Consider the following 15,295-nt stretch of genomic DNA (forward strand, 5'->3'; position numbering starts at 1 on the left):
TTTTTCTTAAAGCTTTCCTGGTTATATTGATGATCCATAGCCCTTGGGTTCCCCTGCGGTAGACTCTTGATATTTAAGGCTTCAGAGATGCTATACCTCTGACCCTCCTGAGCGCTCCCCATGGAAGCTTCCACACTAAATCCCCTTGTAGGTAAATAACACATTCTTATACAATAGAGATGGCTGAAAACTTACCAGGAAAAACACCCAAAGCCTTTATGATTTGGGGGAAATTGCTGGCCTGTATCTATGATTTTAGAAACCACTTTGTAACATTGTAGCCATCCCCATCCAGCCACATTCAAGTCCATCTTTAGCTTTCTCCAGCTGTTCTCACTCATGCCATTTTGGGCTATTTCACATGTTTTCATATTTTGTTTCATTTGTCTACATCTCACATCCCTGCAGGACCATATTTTGGGGGGATTTCATATACAGACGAACTAAGAGTAAGCACTCAATAACTGCAGAGAAACCAGAGGACAAAAGGGACTTTGCCCAGAATGAACAAAAAAGGGTTACGGTTGACTACAGAATTAAAAATCAAGTAGAGAGGCACAGTAAATCGGTCAATGTGGCAACATGAATGTGTACAATTTACCTGTACACAAAATTTATAGCATTTTAAATGGTAGGTAGGTCTCATATTCTGCCACCCTCTGCAGTTTTTCTTTGTTACTTCTTTGTTCAATTTTTAACTCCATGATATATGCATCACTAGTGATTTAGGACTAGGGTGACTAAGGCGCCTGGGTGGCTCAGTTGGTTGAGTGTCCAACTCCAGCTCAGATCATGATCTCGCAGTCTGTGAGTTTGAGCCCCGTGTCAAGCTCTGTGCTGACAGTTCAGAGTCTGGAGCCTGCTTCAGATTCTGTGTCTCCCTCTCTCTCTCTGCCCCTTCCCCGCTCGTGCTCTCTCTCTCTCTCAAAAATAAATAAACATTTAAAAATTAAAAAACAAAAACAAAAAACGGAATAGGGTGACCAACTTGTCCCAATGTGCCTGGCACTTTTCTCGTTCTAGCACTGAAAATCAGCTGTAAGGGAAACCCCTCAATCCTGACAAGTCAGAGCAGTTAGTCCCTCTACTCAAAAGACAGAAAGAATTCTGACCAAATAAATTCTGACCAAATAAAACTGGGAATTGCTACATCACTTTTATCCACCTGAGTCACTGCCGCAGTAACAAAACAAACTACCACAAACAGTGGCTTAAAGCAACACAAATTTATCATCTTCCATATCTAGAGATCAGAAATCTCTAAGTAGGTTTTACAGGACTAAAAATCAGTGTATCAGCAGAGCTGCATTTTTTTTTTTTCCTAGAGGCTCGAGGGGAGATTCTGTTCCCTTTCCTTTTCCAGCCTCTAGAAGCCAGCCACATTCCTCGGCTGGTGGCTCCCTCCTTCATCTTAAAAGCAAGCGATCACGTCACTCTGACCCTCTACTTCCATCATCAAATCCCATTCTCTGGCCCACTCTGTCCTGCCTCCCTCTTTCACTTTGAAAGACCCTTGTGATTATGGGCGCCTGGGTGGCTCAATCAGTTAATCGTCCGACTTCAGCTCAGGTCATGATCTAATGGTTCGTGGGTTCAAGCTCCACATTGGGCTCTGTGCTGACAGCTCAGAGCCTGGAGCCTGCTTCAGATTCTGTGTCTCCATCTCTTTCTCTGCCCCTCCCCCACTTGTGCTCTGTCTGTCTGTCTCTCTCTCTCTCAAAAATAAACAAACACTTTTTAAAAAGAAAAGACCCTTGTGATTATATCAGGCTCACTGGATGATCCAGTGTAATTTCTCCATCCCCAAATCCTTAATTTCATCACATCTGCACAGTCTCTCTTGCTGGGTAAGGTAACATATTCTCAGGTTCCAGGGACTGAGATGTGGACACCTTTGGCAGCTGGAGGGTCATTGTTCTGCCTACCACACCCAGCGTTCTCAGAGAGTTGAAAACACCTTCATGTGTTAAAGGAATATTGTTAAGTCTCACAGGAAAAGAATCTTTTAGCATTGCCTGACCCAGTCCTGTCCACACTTACTTGATCAAGAAAGAAGCTCTTTACCCCCAAAGAGCACTTATCATCTCATGGAATGCAGCTGCTGTCACAGAAGGAGAGAATTCAATCTGGTTGTGCGTACCGCCGAGAGTCCAGAGACTTTCCATGTGATATGCAGATGAGGACAGTTTTGAGGAAATTGATTTATAGATCCAATTCCTCTTCCTCATTTCAGTACATACTCTTTTGTACACTTACCTGCCTGACAAACAACATGAGGTCAAGGCAGGGTGGACCTGTCTTCTTTCCGCTATTTTCATCGGAGGCCACAGCTATTAAGAATCGTATCAGGACAGTATATTACCCTGGGTGCAAAACCTCCCTGGTCAGACACAGGGATGATGTGAAACTCTGGGGTTGGCGATGCCTCTTTGAAGCAAGACGCCATAACCTGCCCCCTACCCATCTCATTTGAAGCTGCATTTCCAATAAAAATTTTCCTTTTACATTTAGTATTTGTCAACATTTTAATATTTCATATTGTGTGTTAAAATGAAATAACTCACTCCAGAGGAAATGCTTTGAGGCTTGGAGATTTATGGTTACCAGAATCATCTTTTAATTTAAAATTTCAATTTGTATGCATCCTTTGACTGTAGAGAATTATGATGAATTGATCAAATAAAACACTTTCAAGCATAAAAACATATTAAGTTAAAGTTCTCTGGGTGTCATGGAAAAGAGATAGTTTCAAAGGGAAAAAAAGAACAATGTAACATTTCTAAAGAAGAGCTTGCTCCTGTCACTCTAAAATGGACAATAATGTCCTATCACTGCCAGTGTTTATGTTATGTTGGACATATTTAAAAGAATGATATAGCAGGCTAATTTTAAATATCACTCATATAGAAATCATGTCTATTAACAAATTATAACTATTTAAACTTAAGGTGAAAAATATGGCTGCCAAGTTAAATATGCAAGGAGGTACGTAGTTTTTCAAAACCCTTAAGGGAATATATGAGCAGAAATGGTGACAGCTACTGGTCTAGAGAAAAATGTTGGGAATGCTGGCAGGGGAAAGAGCAGTGTTTGGAATCAGGCTCGCAGAGGAGCCTTGGTTAAAATGCCAGCTTCACCCAACAGAGTTAAAACCATGAAGCGTCTGGCACAGAGCCAGCCAGTGCTCCCTTCCTGCCACCAGGACCTGCCAGGTGCCATCAGTGTGTGAGGCACTAGGCATACAGTAGGGCTTCGACACCCGTTCCTGCTCACACAGAGCTCACATTCTGGTGGATATGCATGTATTTGATCGGCCGCTTCTGTGTGGGTACATGCTTGCTGCATTTCTTTTCTTATTTTTAATGTTTATTTATTTTGAGAGGGGAGGAGGGGCAGAAAGAGAGAGAGAGAGAGAGAGAGAGAGAGAGAATCCCAAGCAGGCTCCAAGCTGCAAGCGCAGAGCCTGACTCAGGGCTCAGTCCCCCACCCATGAGATCATGACCTGAGCCGAAATCAAGAGTTGGACACTGAACCAAGTGAGCCACCCAAGCGCCCAAGCTTGCTGCATTTCTAAAGAGTCTCTTACTACTCTTATTCTCAGGCAGCTTTTAGGAGCTGTATCTATAAAGAAATGACTTATTTTTTTATATTCTAGAAGAGGTCCTTCTAAATTCCATTGTTCCCTTCAGAATAATCACCTGAGGAGGCATACGCTTATTTTAGTGACAGGGCCACTACTCAAAAGTCTTTAAGCCTCTGCTGTGGGATTGACTTCAAAGCATACAGCACAATCTTCTGAACATTCTTAATACTTGTAAATGTTTGTCTTTGTGGAGGGCGCCTGGGTGGCTTAGTCAGTTGAGTGCCTTGACTCTTGGTTTCAGCTCGGGTCCTGATCTCATGGTCATGGGATTGAGCCCCGAGTCAGGCTCCATGCTGAATGTAGAGCCTGCTTGGGATTCTCTCTCTCTCTCCCTCTGCCCTTCCCACCCTCACAAAGTAAATAAATTTTAAAAACATATATTTGTCCTTGGAATACAAATTGGTGTTTTGGGGAACAGGTTATTCACACAAAGGTCTGGTGACCCTAGTAGGTGGTCAGACTGGGTAGGAATATTTTTTATGACAAACTCTAGGAGGGCATAAATCAGGCACTCTGGGCTTTCTCATGGTAAAGAATAGTCAAGAGATGCTGTTTGTTCCCTTTGTACCTAGACTGAAGGGAAAAGCCCACCCACGTCAGGGTCACTTGACTGTGAAGTTGCTTGAAGACTCTACGGTTTCAAACTTTAGGGAGAGAGCTTCCTGAGCTGTAGGAAGCCCATGGTACCTACTACCTTACTGCTGATGATCCTGCCACAGCAACCCCACTCCAGGCCATGCCCCTCGGGGCCCGCATCTAGAAGCCTGAGAGCAGACGTAGCTGTCTCGGAAGGACCCAGGACCGAGGGAGCAAGGCTGGGCCAGTTGTGAGGGGTACATGTGGGTGCAGGAAGTGCACACAAGCCTTGTCTGAATTGTGTTGGAGTGTTTATTGAGTGTCTGTGAGACCTGAGCATTAATCACAGGTATTAATCACTGTCCACTGAGAAAACGAGTCCAGGGTGGGCAGAGGGTGTGGAATATGAGATGGGGCGGACAGGCAAAGATTTCAGAACATGGCATGTGTGGCCATCTGTCTGTCCGCTCTGCCTATCGTATCTGTCACTTACATGTGGCCACAGAATGCTGGATAAAATCTCTCTGGATCCTATAAAGGTCCTCAATTCTCAAAGGAAAACTGTTTTTTTTTAAGTATAAATTTGCACTGTATTTTACTGCTTCCTTATTCTTCTGCAGTGTTTCTCTGTATTTTACTTAGCAGACACCATTTCATCCCTGTGCCCAGAACTGAACTAGGTGCTGTGGGAGACACTGTCTCAGTCCTTAGGCAACTTGAATCTCCTTGGGAAGACAGGCATACATACTGCAGAGTAATGGCCAGCGGGTTTCAAACGTCAGCTCTAGCTAATAGGTGACTTCATGAAGTATTTTATCAAATCTAAGACATTGAATTGTAAGATGTTGTTTTATGTGCTCTTAAGAAAGAAAAATATGCTGCCAATTAAATTGTGAATGACTGCTTTCTTTTTATTCAGAAATTTTATACTTCTTGAAAGATTCTTTTTGGACTTGCTTAGACAAGTGTTATTTTTAACATACATTACTCTTGTTCACTCATGAAGTAGAACATAAGAGAGAAATAAATTGGCTTTGGTTTTTCTAAGCTGCTTCACATTCAGGGTACTGCTCATCTGAAGTATCTTTGACCTGCTGTGGTCAGTGCATGTGTTTCTCACGCAGCGCCCTTCTGTTCCCTATGCCAACGGAGAGCGTTGGAGAGGCAATATTCCTTCGAGTACTCTTGACTTCTCCCAAATCTCTGGCTCCTACTGTGCAAATTGATGCGCATATAATGACAACCACAGCACAAGTGCCACCTGGCAACAGTGACTGTAAGACACATACCAATTTCCAAGATATCGAACATGAAAAAAATACACCATAGACTCAAAAAATAGATTCTGAGACTCAGTCAAAAAGACTGCCATGATCAACTGCCCATGTCTTCCCTGGGAATGGTGTTGGCATCAGTGCTACATTCTTGTCATTAAACAGTAATTTGCACAACTGGTTAGTTCTCTGTGAGCTAATAGGGTCAGGAAGGCGTTATGCATGAAGTAGGTCTAAAAAGGTGTGATTTCGGGTGCCTGGGTGGCTCAGTCAGTTAAGAGTCCAACTTCAGCTCAGGTCCTGATCTCATGGTCCATGAGTTCAAGCCCCATGTCGGGCTCTGTGCTGACAACTCAGAGCCTGGAGCCTGCTTCAGATTCTGTGTCTCCCTTGCTCTCTGCCCCTCCCCCATTCACACTCTGTCTCTCTCACTCTCAAAAATGAATATTTAAAAAAAATTTTTTTTAATGTGCTATTTGGCCTGGACAAAAGGAAACCACTTCCAGAGAGGGAAGAGTGCAAGATAGAAGGCTCAAGAGGGTAAATAAGCATGTCATGTGGAGAGGACGGTGGAGGGATCCCAGGCTTTGGTGGGGTTTGATTAGGGAGTTGTGGGGCATAAAAGGCATGAGTCTTTGCCCTAGGAACATATTCGTGTGTTTCACTTGTAGAAGACACTAATGGTTCTCATATTTCTATAACTTTTCTTTCTTTCCTTACTATAGGTCCTGATGTTTTTAGTTCAAAGAGCCTTGCCCTTCAAGCTCAGAAGAAGATCCTGAGCAAAATAGCCAGCAAAACTATGGCAAACATGTTGATCGATGACACCAGCAGTGAGATCTTTGATGAGCTCTACAAAGTCACTAAAGAGCACACCCACAGCAAGAAGGAAGCCCACAAGATCATGAAAGACTTGATCAAGGTGGCAATCAAAATTGGAATCCTCTACCGGCACAACCAGTTCAGCCAGGAGGAGGTTGTTATCGTGGAGAAGCTCAGGAAGAAGCTGAACCAGACGGCCATGACGATCGTCAGCTTCTATGAGGTGGAGTACACCTTTGATAGGAATGTGCTCTCCAAGCTTCTGCATGAATGCAAGGACCTGGTGCATGAACTGGTGCAGCGACACCTGACACCCAGGACCCATGGGCGCATCAACCACGTCTTCAACCACTTTGCCGATGTGGAGTTCCTCTCTACCCTTTATAGTCTGGATGGAGACTGTAGGCCCAACCTCAAGAGAATTTGTGAAGGAATCAATAAATTGCTAGATGAGAAAGTCCTCTGAATGCCTTCTCTCCTCCTGGACTTTGCTGAGTTCCAGTTCTAGTACCCAATGTGGTCCAGGTTAGAAAAAAGAAACCCGGAAACCCTTGTCGAAGACGCCCATGTTCTGTCCTATTCGCCCATCTGATATTGATGCCAGATTGCACTCAGGTGTGTTTATCCCCTGAGCTCACTGATGAGGTCTGTTCTTCAAATCACCTTGGTTCGCCAACCCAAAGGACATTTCATTTGTTCTAGGCAGAAGGCTGCTATGCTCCTCAAGGTGAGCTCAGTGCATCTTGGTGGAGTGGAAGGAGCCCTGGACCAGGAGTTGGAGGACGTGGATTTGGTTCCCAGCTTCACCAGTACAACCATCCTCGGGATCCTGGAACCACAATGCCCTCCTGCCTACCTCCCAGGACTGCTGTGAGGTTCAAATGAGACAATGTATGTTCCCGCTTTTAAAAACTCTAACGTAAGCTCTTATTATTTTCTCTCTGGAGTGTGAGAGGGATCAACCTGATCTAGACTACTAAGCAGAAGAGAAGAAAAGAATAATGGTTATCTAGTGGGCCGGGTTTACAGTCTGTCTCTAGATGTGGTGTTTCAAACACAGATGAATACACAGGTGTGAAGAAGTGTAGCTGCAAATTGGAAAAATGTTTTCCAAGAGTTGTGTTTTTTAGGTCTTAGATGTAGGTTTATGATCCTGCAGAGGGAATCTTTCCAGCAGGGTGGGGGTATGGAGAGTTTCTCACTCATAATGCAGGAGCAGGGAAGTGTGCTCCCTGTGGGAGAGGCCTCTCCCTCCCAGGGGCCACCGTGAGGTGTGGGAGGGTTTATCCCAGCAGCACAGGAGAGCTGGGCAGCACGAACCCCTATCCATCTCTCTTGGCCTTTCACAGACACATTGTGCTATTTTCTTTGGTTCATTAATAAATTGAAACCCTTCAAACAAGAGGTTTTGGAGTTGTGATTCAAAAATAAATTACCGGGGCGCCTGGGTGGCGCAGTCGGTTAAGCGTCCGACTTCAGCCAGGTCACGATCTCGCGGTCCATGAGTTCGAGCCCCGCGTCGGGCTCTGGGCTGATTGCTCGGAGCCTGGAGCCTGTTTCCGATTCTGTGTCTCCCTCTCTCTCTGCCCCTCCCCCGTTCATGCTCTGTCTCTCTCTGTCCCAAAAATAAATAAAAAACGTTGAAAAAAAAATTTAAATAAAAAAAAAAAACCAAAAATAAAATACCTTGGAATTAGATGCAGTGTTAAGAATAATGGGATTGAGGGGCACCTGGGTGGCTCAGTCAGTTAAGTGTCGGACTCTTGATTTTGGCTCAGGTCATGATCCCAGGGTGCTGGGATCGTGCTCCATGTTGGGCTCCATGCTGGGCGTGCAGCCTGCTTAAGATTCTCTCTCTGCCCCTCCCCTGTGTGCACTCACTCGCATACTTGCACACATTCCCTCTCTCTCTCTCTCTCTCTCTCTTTAAAAAGAAGAATGGGATTTAAAGGCAGACAACGAAGAGCAAGAACTCTGCACTCAGACCCTAAGGGGCAGTGTGGGAGGCAGGAAGGGTGAGGGTGCAGGCAGCTGCTCATGGACATGTGACCAACCACCTTCTCTGAGCGTCTCCCAGCCTCACTTTCACACTGTGGCTTCTGACATTTTCATCAATTCTTAACAAATCTCAGGACAGTGTATTTACTGCCTTCTCATGTTATCTGCAGGACACCACTTTAGGAGACTTGGTCTTCCTGCATCACCTCTCATGCTGCTCTGCTTCTTATACCTGATGATATTATAAAAAGACATTAGCTCAGCCCATGGCTCATCCCATCCAGAGATGGTTTGAGGATGTGAAATGGCATCCTGTGAACCTACAGTGGCCACTCAGTCTCAACTGGCTCCTGTGTCAACATCAGTGCAAACCATCAGTTAAGTTCTTCAGCTACCAGCACTCAAAATTAGCTCATAGGAAGGGTGTTTAGTACGGAAAAGGGAACAGTTAAGTCAGCCCCCAGCCCCTCCTCACAGACCTGAGGACTGAACGATGATGCCCTGTGCACATGCGGGCTGGGGAGGTCATTGGCCATTCTGGCAATGGAAGCCACCAGTGGCAGGCTCCTTCCTTCCCACCTACCCACTAGGCAGCAAGCAGCCCAGCGATAGCTGAATTTTCACATGCAGAGTCTTCAATGCCTGCCTTGGTGCACTCGTCTGATTAAGGACTGCTTTCTAGTTTGAGGGATGGCTCCAGAAGCAAGTTCTTTTTTCACTAAGTAGGTGGACCCACCCAGAGAATTCAGACCCACGAGGAATGCATGGAACTATCTTCTGTTCATCTGAGACACAGCAGGGAAGAAGGCAGGATCAGGTTCTCCTCACTTGGCCGGTCATTAGCACACATTAGTTTCTGACAGTCCACGAGTCCCTAAGGAAACCAAGTCCTTGTTCTCATCAGAGAAGGATCAGCACTTCCACCAGCACGTCTCAGCAAGTGCAAAAGCAGAGTGTAGACCAAAACATGTTCTACTGGCCTAAACCTCCCCACTGAGGCAGCCAAGGGGCTCTCTACTGCAGGACCAGCTGGGTGTATCTCAAAGTTATCAACAGTAGCACAGTAGGGGGGCAGGGGGCTGGGCTACCCAGGCAAAAGTAACCCACAGGCCTCTAAAAATAGCCAAAACCAATCCCATGTGTACATTTTAAATATACCACTGGCATATAAACTCAAGTGATTCTCGAGTTTCATCAACCAGCTGAAGGCTTACAAATTTCAGATACTTTACATAACAATCTAGTGACCAAAAAAAGAATCACATTATTAGTTTATCCTGAGGACTCTACTCACATCACTCTGTGGCCCTGAAAGGCTATTTTGGCTGAAAAGAAAATACGAAGGAGACCAGCAGATGCTAGATGCTTTCAAAAACAGGACCCTGCACATGTGCATTTGTGCTCAGAACTCTATAAAATTTGCAATAATGAGAACCCACAAAGGCAAAGTGAGGATATCTACATTTAGGTGGCACCGAAAAGAAAAAGGATTTCAAGAGAAGCAATAATATAAAATCACTCAATTGATCAAGCCCCACACGAAGTTCAGAGAGCAAAGCCTGGCTCAGCAAATGAAGGGCAGAGACAGCACTCATTCTTTAAGAGGGGAGGGGCGCAGAAGCAGCCTGTCTCAGTTATCTGGAAACATCGCTAGGTCTTCAGCCATCTGTGAGCACTCAGCTCTGTCCCCTGGGAGGACGGCAGACTTAACGCTGAAATCCCCGGCCCGCGCCTGGTTACGTGTCCCTCCTCATGCATCTGAGCCCTGCAGAAACACATTTCCTGCCGGCTGCGCCTGCCGTGTGTCTGTGTAGCCCTTCCTCCCTGTGTTTGCATCTGTGAGTCTTGACACCCTCAGCAACTCCAGGTCTCTGCTCAGTGACAAATCAAAATGAAAAGACTTCTCCATCTGTGCTTCTCCTCCAAACTCCCATCTCCCCCATCTGTACATTTTTCAGAAGGAGATCAGTACATTTGCTGGCTACTCAATGAACTTCTTACATCCATTTACATTTTAAAAAGAGAGAGCACAAATCAGGCCTGCATGCCCTCTGCCCATTATCTTTGGGGTTTTTTTTTTTTTTTTAATTCAACATGGTCTCAGGTGTCAAGGGCAAAACTGGTCGGTGAAAATTCTAGATCAGCCAGCTTTGGCTGTGAAGACATTGCATTAGCAGGAGCTGTCTGTCAATGGACTGGGAGGTTGACAGCAGAGTCATAAATCAGATGACCTTGAAGGAGAGGGTCCCCAAGGCCCTCCCAACTCAGAATTGTGTGGTCGCTTTCCCTTGTTTAGTCTAACTGTACTGTGGGGGCCACCAACCAGGCCCACCCCCTGCTCATTCTTAAAGGGAGGTCTTTTTTGTTAGGGGGAAGACTCTTCTACAACCCTGTTCCCCAAAATGGCATCTAGGAATCACTGAGAGTTCTGGTTTTGGGGAGGGTGGGGGCGGGAAGGAGGATTGGTAGCCAGGGAGAGAGAAGAACTCTCCCATGAGTTCTAAAGGGAGTTTGGGATTTCTGTTTCATTCTGATGACTTTATTTTTGAGACAGAGACAGAATGTGAGCAGGGGAGGGCAGAGAGAAAGGGAGACAGAATCCAGAGCAGGTTCCAGGCTCTGAGCTGTCAGCACAGAGCCCCAGGCGGAGCTCGAACTCACAAACTGCGATATCATGACCTGAGCCGAAGTCAGATGCTTAACCGACTGAGCCACTCAGGTGCCCCTTCATTCTGACGACTTTAAAAAAAAAAAAAAAATCAAAATCGATCTAAGTACCCTCTGAATCTTGTGGGTGATGCCACCTAGCCTCAGGGTCTGAGATTTCCTGTATTTACACTTTCATGCTGAATGATCAACTCAAGTGAAATAATCTAACTGAATGTATTTCTTTTTTATTATTTTTTTAAATATTTATTTATTTTTGAGAGAGAGAGCACGAGTGGGGGAGGAAGAGAGAGAGGGGGGCAGAGGATCTAAAGCAGGCTCTGTGTTGACAGCAGAGAGCCCGACGTGGGGCTCAAACTCACAAACTGCGAGATCATGATCTGAGCCAAAATCGGATGCTTAACTGACTGAGCCACCCTGGCGCCCCTAACTGAATATATTTCTGCAACTAGGTGGATCTGTAAGTCTTCAGGGTCCATGGGTTCTGAATTTTGAGAATCATTAGACAACATGTGAGAGTGTAGGCTTGCAGAGAACGAATGTCACATTGCCCTTGATGGTGACTCACAACAGGTGCGGGATGAGCCAGTGTCTGGGGGACACACAGGCCTGCTGCAGAAAGAGGCGGACTCCCACATGCCCTGCCTGCCCTTTGGAACTGGCCAGCACAGTCTACCACACATAAACCAAAGAACTGACCAGCCCATCCTGGCAATCCTAATAATGAAACTCAGAGGTACAAGAGAGGCCATCCATCACTAGACACACCAGGCACTGCTCCTTCCAAGGAAGGGAACAGAGGGAAAGCCTTGCAGAGAAGAGAAGTCACTTGTGCCCACTCACACGCTATCTCAGTTCCAGATTTACTAGAGTGCAGACTCCCAGGCATCAAGAGTATCTGTGGTTCTGGGATCCCAGGAGCTAATTCCTTGGCTGAGCTTAAGAACAAGGCACATGGCACTCAGGTACTGGTGGCATCGAATTCCTCCCCACCCAGAAGAAGGAAGAACCAGCCAGAGTAAGCATTCTCTCACACTCCACCCCAGCAAGCCCCTCGGTGCTATCATTTGCCTTCCTTGTCCTTCCTTTGCAGAGCTGGGGCAGGTCTCTACAGAGCAGGGTCCCGGCCACCCACCCAGGCAGCCAGAGTTTGGGCAGCCGGGCCCCCCAGGCCGTGGTATAAAGCTCCTCCTTGCCGACTGCCAAAGCCCTTCTGGACCAGTTCCTAGGACAAGAGAGTCTGGGGTTTGGCTCCCAAGAGGAGGCTGGATGGACGCCAGAGGTTGGCACAGAGCAAATGCTGGACGCTAGCCGGGGAGCGGCAATTCGTTATGTTGTGGAGGGAGAAAAGCACTCTTCCAGGCTCTTTTGGGAGGAGCCTGTGGGCTGGTCCCCTCTGTGTGACTGGGATCCTTCCACCTCCTGGAGCTGCGTTTCCCTGAGGAGAGGGTCTTACTGAAGGAAGTGGTGGGATGGGGCTGCCCCCACTTTGTGGTTCAGAAACAACTACAACTCGATTTTAGAACTAGATGGTGGGTTTGGTTTTGGGGAGACAGGTATTTTGGGGGTTTTCTGTGGCTTTCATAGTGCAAAGCGCAGAATATGGGATAAGCCATGAGTCAGAAGGTTTAGTCTCAGTTCACAAGCTTACTTGGTAACTTCCTTGCACTTCACCTCTCTCGGGCCGTAAATGCAGACAGAGTTGCACAAGATCTCCAAGAATCAAGGGGCACCCGGGTGGCTCAGTTGGTTAAGCGTCCGACTTCAGCTCGGGTCATGATCTCACGGTTCGTGGGTTCGAGCCCCGCATTGGGCTCTGTGCTGACAGCTCAGAGCCTGGAGCCTGTTTTGGATTCTGTGTCTCCCTCTCTCTGACCGTCCCCCGTTCATGCTCTGTCTCTCTCTGTCTCAAAAATAAATAAACGTTAAAAAAAAAAAATAAAATCTCCAAGAATCCTTCTAGTGCCATAGTTCTGTGTTCTGAGCATCACAGGAGAGAAACTGGGCATTTCATCCTTGTAGGGTTCTTAGAAGGGAGACTATTCACTAGTTAAATGACTGAGAAATAACTTCTTGATGATCCCCTTCAGGACTTTTGATCATACATCTAAGTTCATGATTTCAGAGGGAAAAGCTTTAGGCTAGAAAATGCAGGGTAAAAGGAAGACTCTATAAGGAACAGAGAACAGAACCATGTGGGCCTGGGTAGAAAGCCAGTCACCAGCTTAGCTAAAGCCCACTGGGATGCAATGTCAGGACCAACCCTCTTCTGAGACACACATTGCAAATTGAGATGTGTCAGACTCAGCAATGTATCTCTGTAGAGGAAACAGGGTAATAAGCAAAGTTGTGAATAAGGCATTACTGATTTGAGTCAAATATCATAGGAAATTATCAGTATATTAAATTAAGATTAAAATCAGTATTTTAATTTTAAAGTATATCAGTAAAGCCATTCCCCAACAAATGAGACTCTGGAGTTCTCAGACCTTTTTTCCCTCCATTTATATGGAAAACACATTGTGTCACTGAAATAACACTATCTTTATTTGTATATACAAATAGCATTCTTTGAAACATCTTTAACATGTGGCTTTAGAGAATATATTTCATGCACCACAGTGTAACAAACTTCTTCTCTAGACAGCTTTATTGAGATATAATTCATAAAACATACTATTCACCCATTCAGAGTGCACAATTTGTGGATTGGGGCATATTCACAGATATGTACAACCATACCCACACTCAGTCTTAGAACATTTTCACCCCCTCAGAAAGAAACCTGGTGCTCTTTAGCTATTACCTCCCTCTCCTACTCAGGCCTTACTAGCAATATAAAAGTTGCACTTCCCCTGCCCAAATATCACAATAACGATTTCTCAATTGCACTACAGTCATAGAGTCAGAGCAAGCACATCCCAATGGCATCATGACTAAGACTCACGCTGAACCAGTTTGTTCCTCAATCATCATGGGTGTTGCTCCCATTAGAACAAGCCTCAGCAGCCTTTTGACGGGTGGCCTCTGTGGGGAGGTGGGTCTGGCTAAGCGTGAGGATGGCAGGCAGACTGTGAGAGACACCTGAAGTTGGCAGCTCCCTCATCATTTTGCTGCCCCATCACTGGACACAGAGGCAGTGGCCATGTGCTGGGGTGCCACAGAAGGAGCTCAGGTATCACGTGGGACAGAGGGCCTTGAAGTGTAGACCATGAACTATCTACATCAGAATTCCCAAGGACAGGAAATGGTTCCTTTAAAAATGCACAGTCCTGGGATCCACCCCACCACCACCCCCAAACTACCGGAGCCAAATCTCTGGAGATGGGACTTGGGAATCTGCATGATGAACAAACTCCCTGGTGATTTTTAGACACATAAAGTTTGCTGACCCCAGTGTAAAGAGCTTGACTTGAAATCCATTCCATCTCTATGCTTCTCAGAGGATGTAATTGTTTTTACCTCCCGCCTCTTCTGGCTTTGAAACTGAGTCCATCACATTCTCCCTTTGTGTCCGTGAGTCCCCCCTGATACTTGCTGTTCTTCTCACATATTCCATCACCCTGGGGCTATCACAAGGCCTATCCTCACTGGCTGCCCGAAGGACAGCTGTCTTCACTGCAGTGGACACCGTCCGTTATCTCCAGTGCCGAGAGCCATGGGAACCATGGGGAAGGTGGCATGAGATGGCCATGCTGTCCTGGCCATGCTGTGTTTCACATTTGCCATGTTTTTCTACTCCTCAACTCTCAATTAATGAAGTACCTTCTAAGGTGACTGTCTGAAAATTTCCTCCTAAGGAAAATGACCTGGGACGCTAGTCTGGAAATAGAATTTTCAGAATTATATTTGGTCCAGTTGCTTCAGGAAGAATAAGAGTCCCTCGGGGGCATGTTAAAGATGCATCCTCTGCTAGGCCCCTCTTCAGCCCCTTTACTTTCTGAGGACCCCTCTCCAGCAATGTAGGATGGCCTGGAAACACCATTGAGGGGCAGGGCTACTCCTGGAACCAGGACCTAAAGGGAGCAGAAAGACCTGCCTTTCTTTCAGCTAGTGGAGAAATAAATGATCTTAAAGTCAAACATGGGCTCAGACCAGCCATGCATGAGACTCCCAGAGGAAGGAATAAAGGAGCCAGGGCACACAGAGACACAGGGAAGAGGCTCCCAGGCACATGGGGGTTTGGTCCCACGTGATTGCAAGCTGATCAGGGCCACCCAACCCCTTCAGTGTTCTCTATCCAGGTTCTCTTGCACCAAAGGGGAGCTGGCTTTTTGCCAGAGGAAGAAAGATGGAGCCTATAGCCAATGAAACA

The 15,295-nt window shown here is 46.1% G+C and overlaps 1 protein-coding gene across 1 annotated transcript in view; it reads left to right on the plus strand.

The window, feature by feature from the left end:
* Nucleotides 1–6,781, plus strand: part of TNFAIP8L3 (TNF alpha induced protein 8 like 3) — a 34,386-nt gene extending 27,605 nt beyond the window's left edge. Inside the window, exon 2 of the mRNA XM_047074457.1 lies at nt 6,219–6,781. Within this exon, the coding sequence (XP_046930413.1) occupies nt 6,219–6,781 (563 nt within the window). The remainder of the gene's footprint in view (nt 1–6,218) is intronic.
* The last annotated feature ends 8,514 nt before the right edge of the window (nt 6,782–15,295 follow it).

Source organism: Lynx rufus, unplaced genomic scaffold (assembly GCF_022079265.1).
Source record: "Lynx rufus isolate CCGP_SWC_20201006 ecotype Redwood Valley unplaced genomic scaffold, mLynRuf1.p SCAF_13, whole genome shotgun sequence".
Lineage (NCBI taxonomy): Eukaryota > Metazoa > Chordata > Mammalia > Carnivora > Felidae > Lynx > Lynx rufus.